We start from the raw sequence: 6,152 nt of genomic DNA, 5'->3' as shown, positions 1-6,152 counted from the left end.
CTGAGTTTGAAATATCAAAAGTTTATATTTACAGGTGTTTTTTAGCCATCTGCTAAACTTTTATTATATTTTTCACTTTAGCATAAAAATAAAATTATAAATAGAAATCTGAAAGAATGTTTTTGACCTTTTTCTTTTGTTTCGTCATTTTACAGAGAAATAATTTTTACATTTTTATTTTTAAATTTATTTTTTACAATATTCTTTAAATAGTTATATGATATCAGATTTTTTTGTTTTGAGATTTCTATATTTCTCGTTCTTCATATTCTTCTTGTTCGTACATCTTTCAATCATATTTCGGCTAAGTTTGAAAAAAAAAATATTTCAGACATCTCTGGAGTTTTGCCATGCTTCAAACTTTAGAACCAAGTTAAGGTGCCTCCTTTCCAATATTGAAAGAATGTTTAATTAAACCCCTGTAGAGTAAAATAGTCACATTTATTGACACGTTCTTAAATTTCAAGCTCTATGGTTTATTTGTTGAGCAGTTATAAAAAAAAATAAAATGAGACTCCACAGAGAGAAATCAAATTTAAAATTTGAAACTTGAAAGGGTTATCTGCAAAAGAAATGTAAAACTAAAAAGATTTTCAAAGAGATGGAAATTTCCATTTACCAGTAGAGATACAAAAAATCTGATGATCAATCGAAAAAAACTTTCAACGACAAGGCTGTTTCAAGCCAAAGTGAATAAATACTAAAGTGGAACAGACAGAATAAAGACGACTAGTTGGGCCATACGGAATTATTTGGTTTGGTAAAATTTACAAATGATTGTTTCCAGGCCCAATTTATTATGTAATGACTAGAAATAGTGTACAGAAAAAAATTCTCATTTAACATTATTTGTATAATGCACTAAAGTTTCGTTCTTAGCTACGGATATTATCATATTATTCATTAGTTTAACATCTTCAACCCCACACATTTTGCTTCTAAAATTCTACTGGCAACTTCAGAAGACTAAACTTGGTTTCAGAAAACTGAACATATTTAAGACTTTCTTCCTAACTACAACAATCACGTAAAATAGGACTTGAACTAACAAAAAATAAGCATTTTATATAGATATACATTTATTACATTTTTGATGAACAATACATATTTTTTTTTCAAATTAAAAAACTGATGGCAGAAGACTATAAAGGTAATCTATTTATTAAAATTTATTAAAATTTACAACAATTTTCTGGTCATGAAGAAATTCGTTACAAAAGAGTGATTGGTCTAATTTAGAAAACTGCTGTAAATGGCTGGTCACTATAAGATCACATTTATAATCTCTCAATTCAGATTCTGGATCTAAAATCATCTGGAACAACTTCGCTAATTTGTATCACAAAAAATATGCATTCTTCTGTTAACAATTATGCATACTGCATATCAGGCATATAACACAAATATGTATTGGGCACTATTCATTAAAGTTTTACTACTTTTGCGTTTGAAAATGTATACCTTTGTGTTTTGTAATTTCACGTAAGTGCCAGAATAAAGTTTGGAAACAAATGGAGTCCAGTTAATTTAGAACTGTCCTTCCAGTATAAACAGATTATAAGGGCCCCGCAATATTATTCTAAAATACATGGGACATAAAATGTCTTCATCCATGAGTTTGGCCCACTTTAGTATTTATTCACTTTGGTTTCTAGCATGTCCAGCTAGTCTGGAAAAAAGAAATCCCGGCCCCTTCCATCTGAGCAGTCTGAAGGGGGTTGGCACGCTTTTTGTGTTATGTTATGTCGGCTGAGTTGAGCTCACACTGTCAGCTTGCGAATACACTCCCGTTTTACAACAATTCGAACACTATTTGCGAGAATCACACACAAGGTTCTCTGGCCTCGATAGTCGCCCAAAAGTTTAAAGAATACAGTTTTAAATCAGGCATTGTCGTCTTTGCATGAAGTAACACGTGAAATTACGCTTACAGTCCCCTTCTAAAATGTTAGAATCTAGGACAAAATGATGGGAATGGGATTGGGAATTTAAATTTTAGTTATCAATTTATTCATTAAAATTCTTCATTTCAAAATGATAGGAATATAATGAAATTATGTCAAAACAAATTAATAGATATTTACAGCAGAATACACAATGATTCCGGAGCCCGAATTTGAACCGCGTGGCACTCGCTTAACCGCCAATATCCGGTTCCAATTGAGCGCCGGCTCAAATCTCAAAACACTGATTATAATATTAAGTGGAACTTACCATGTTTGAACCGAGTTTCATATTTAAAGCAAGTCCAGACGTGGTTCAAATTCTTTAAATTCTGCATTTATAGATAATATATAGTTATAGTATTAATTTTCAAACACAAAATATAAATAATAATGTATGATGGTTCAGCTTAATTAAAAACGAAAGAAACTTTATTATGAGCAAATTGAAAATATAATGTTTAATAATTTTGTTCTGATCGGTATTTGTTAAAACAGACTATTCATATTGAAATCTTAACAAAATATACATTCATTGTGGATTTACAAGTAAATACTTAGTCAGCACTTGCAAATAATCAAAACATTTTCAGGAATGCAATAATATTTGTCACATGGTTCAAAAGTAAATATTGTGATATTTTGTAACGTTTTGTGACATTTAAAATTGCATCATGATTTAGAGATTGACTTATACTTTAAAATTGAAGAAATTAAATTGAAGCTACATTAGTTAATCTTTTAATCTTTCTTAACAGTTTATCAACTCTTTTATAAATCAGAGATCTTTCTCCGATTCTTTTTGGCCCTGAGTCCAAATTTAATGAATTTGAGCCGAGTCTTAAATCCGCCAAAATCCGGTTTTAATTGAGCTTAAATCTTGAAACAATGAATACAATTTTAAGCGTAACCAACCATGTTTGAGCCAACTCAAAATATTTAAGCCGCGGCTCAAATTCTTTAAATTCGGCCTCTGGTTCCTGAAGCCAACTTATGAGATGAGGTTCTGTACTTTTGAAGATCACAGATTTACAAAAAATGCAGGATTAAAAACGCTTTGGAATGGATTAGAAACTTTATTCAGTTTCCCTGATCACGATAATTTAAAAGTTTTTGTTGCATATGTACTTATCCCTGATCATTTTATCTGTCATGTCTGTACCAGGTTTATTCCCTGCATCTGTCATGTCTGTACCAGGTTTATGCCTGCACCTGTCATGTCTGTACCAGGTTTATGCCCTGCATCTGTCATTTCTGTACCAGGTTTATGCCCCTGCATCTGTCATGCCTGTACAAGGTTTGTGCCCTGCATCTGCCATGTCTGTACCAGGTTTATGCCAAGCATCTGTCATATCTGTACCAGGTTTATGCCCTGCCTCTGTCATGTCTGTACCAGGTTTATGCCCTGCATCTGTCATGTCTGTACTAGGTTTGTGCCCTGCATCTGTCATGTCTGTACCAGGTTTGTGCCCTGCATCTGTCATGTCTGTACCAGGTTTGTGCCCTGCATCTGTCATGTCTGTACCAGGTTTGTGCCATGCATCTATCATGTCTGTACCAGGTTTGTGCCCTGCATCTGTCATGTCTTTACCAGGTTTGTGCCCTGCATCTGTCATGTCTGTACCAGGTTTGTGCCCTGCATCTATCATGTCTGTACCAGGTTTGTGCCCTGCATCTGTCATGTCTGTACCAGGTTTATGCCCTGCATCTGACATGTCTGTACCAGGTTTGTGCCTTGCATCTGTCATGTCTGTACCAGGTTTGTGCCCTACATCTGTCATGTCTGTGTCTATTGTGTCTATTTATGGCCAGTTTATGAGTCCTGTAAAATTAAAGTTTTCAGATAAAGAGAATTGTAAATCCTCAAAATGTTGAAGTTTGTTGTGGAGGGGATACTGGTTCCGGTCATAACAGGTAAATTCTACGCAAAATCTACCGAAAATAGGGTTTATTATTTTTTCCTGTAAAACATCCATCCCGGAAATGGAATTAACTGAAAAGTTAATTCGGAAAGTTGTTCCGTGGCTTTTTCCAGCCTAAATGGAAACCAGAAAATTTCGAAACTTATTGAAGTGGACAACAGTATTGAGTTTATGTACATTTGCACATTTGTACATTTGTACATTTGTACATTTGTACATTTGTACATTTGTACATTTGTACATTTGTACAATGTACATTGCAAACATTATAGAGCCCGAAGCCCAGTATAGGAAACCAGGGTTTCGTGAATGGTTTCGGGTAGTTTTGTAGATTCTAATATTTTTGTTAAAGGTAGTGAATAGCAATGTATGGTTGTTGAACTAAGAATGAAAGTTTGTGGAGAAATTTTTTAGGATTCATTTGAGACATTTAAAACGTTTTAATGATGTATAATTACTGAGTTTGAGTGCAAAGTTGACGTTCAAAATCATTTATTAGTTTGTGAATCGATTTTTTAAAAAATATTTAAAAACGACGACAAAAAATGTAAAAAGAATTCTACAATAAACTAATTTGATGTTTAGGAAGATATTTCTTAATTGAAATTTTCTCGCTAAATCAATGTTAGAATCAATCATTTCTTTTTATCATTATATTGAATTTTTTATTCTTAGTTAATTTGTTTGCAGATTTCTTCAAGTTCTTCAAATGTCAGGAAATCTACAGAAAATGTTTGTGAACAATGAGAAATTACAGAAACCAATAACTAAATAAGATTACTTATTTTCGATGATAAAAAATTAATTTCTATTTTTTACTCAACCTGTTCCTAAGCAACTAATAAGTTTACTGTAGAATTTTTACTACATTTTTTGTCGTCGTTATTGAATAATTTTTAAAAAAACCGATTCTCAAAATCATCCCTCGAAAATGAACAATCTATGAGGATTATAAATATTGCATTTGCGCTCTTGCTAAACAAATATGCACTGTAAAAACGTCTTTAAAAACTCACTCAATTATAATCTCTTAAAGTCCAGGGCTCAGGGAAAAGCATATGTGCAGGGTTTCCAGGTATAAGTAAAAATAAATTGGCATCGTTTTTTAGCAAAAAATATTGAATTTTTAAAACGAATGAACCTTTCTAGAAAAAACAAATAGTCTAAATTCAGTGTTAGTTTTCAGCGTCTGAAAAAGAAAACTACCCAAGTATTTTATGAACGGTATATTGATAATTGTATAAAACGATTATACATATGATTAAAAAATTACATCCAATCACTAAGATTCTTAAGCCATCATTTTTCACTCTTTCACCACTGGCTAGGAAGTCTTATCTTTAACGAGAAACACTCATATCTTTTTTATGAATATTCGAGTTTACCTTCATATCTGTTTTATGAATATTCGAGTTTACCTTCATATCTATCTGTTTTATGAATATTCGAGTTTACCTTCATATCTATTTTATGAATATTCGAGTTTACCTTCATATCTATTTTATGAATATTCGAGTTTACCTTCATATCTATTTTATGAATATTCGAGTTTACCTACATATCTATTTTATGAATATTCGAGTTTACCTTCATATCTTTTTTATGAATATTCGAGTTTACCTTCATATCTGTTTTATGAATATTCGAGTTTACCTTCATATCTGTTTTATGAATATTCGAGTTTACCTTCATATCTGTTTTATGAATATTCGAGTTTACCTTCATATCTTTTTTATGAATATTCAAGTTTACCTTCATATCTATTTTATGAATATTCGAGTTTACCTTCATATCTATTTTATGAATATTCGAGTTTACCTTCATATCTTGCATTTGCAGATTTTCGCAGATTTATTTGAAACGCTCTTCTGGATTTTACCTGATGCATTGATGTGCACCTCATAAAAACTTGACGTATGCATCGTAATTTATAGCTGTAAGCAAAAACAAGATAAAAATTAAATTCAAAAGTTAACAACATCACAAGACAAGTGTTGAAGGTCAATTATCCTGTAATTTCTCCGCTGCGCAAGGCGGATTAAAATGCCCCGTTTTATAAATTTTAACGGAATAGTTAGTCCTGCTAGGCGATTACTTTGACATTTAAGAGAAGGATGGGGGGAAGGGAGAAGCAGTTTATTTTTGAAGGAAATGTAATTGTGAAGAATTATATTTTTAAATGTTGATAAAAAACCTGATTGATATTTGATAGCAAAATATGAGGATTGAATGATTATTCACTTTACTTTACTTTAATTTTGTTGGAATCTGGGGATCAAGTCTTGAT

At 31.7% G+C, this 6,152-nt stretch overlaps 1 protein-coding gene across 1 annotated transcript in view; it reads left to right on the top strand.

The window, feature by feature from the left end:
* Nucleotides 1-3,714: 3,714 nt before the first annotated feature.
* The window catches only part of LOC111696409 (probable G-protein coupled receptor frpr-1), a 28,681-nt gene continuing 26,243 nt past the window's right edge, over nucleotides 3,715-6,152 (top strand). The window contains exon 1 of the mRNA XM_023466006.1: nucleotides 3,715-3,857. Coding sequence (XP_023321774.1) covers nucleotides 3,812-3,857 — 46 coding nt within the window. The 5' untranslated portion in view covers nucleotides 3,715-3,811. The remainder of the gene's footprint in view (nucleotides 3,858-6,152) is intronic.

This window comes from Eurytemora carolleeae, unplaced genomic scaffold (genome assembly GCF_000591075.1).
Source record: "Eurytemora carolleeae unplaced genomic scaffold, Eaff_2.0 scaffold6, whole genome shotgun sequence".
NCBI lineage: Eukaryota > Metazoa > Arthropoda > Copepoda > Calanoida > Temoridae > Eurytemora > Eurytemora carolleeae.
Note: the sequence above shows the minus strand (reverse complement) of the source record. Positions and strands in the feature narration are given on the sequence as shown.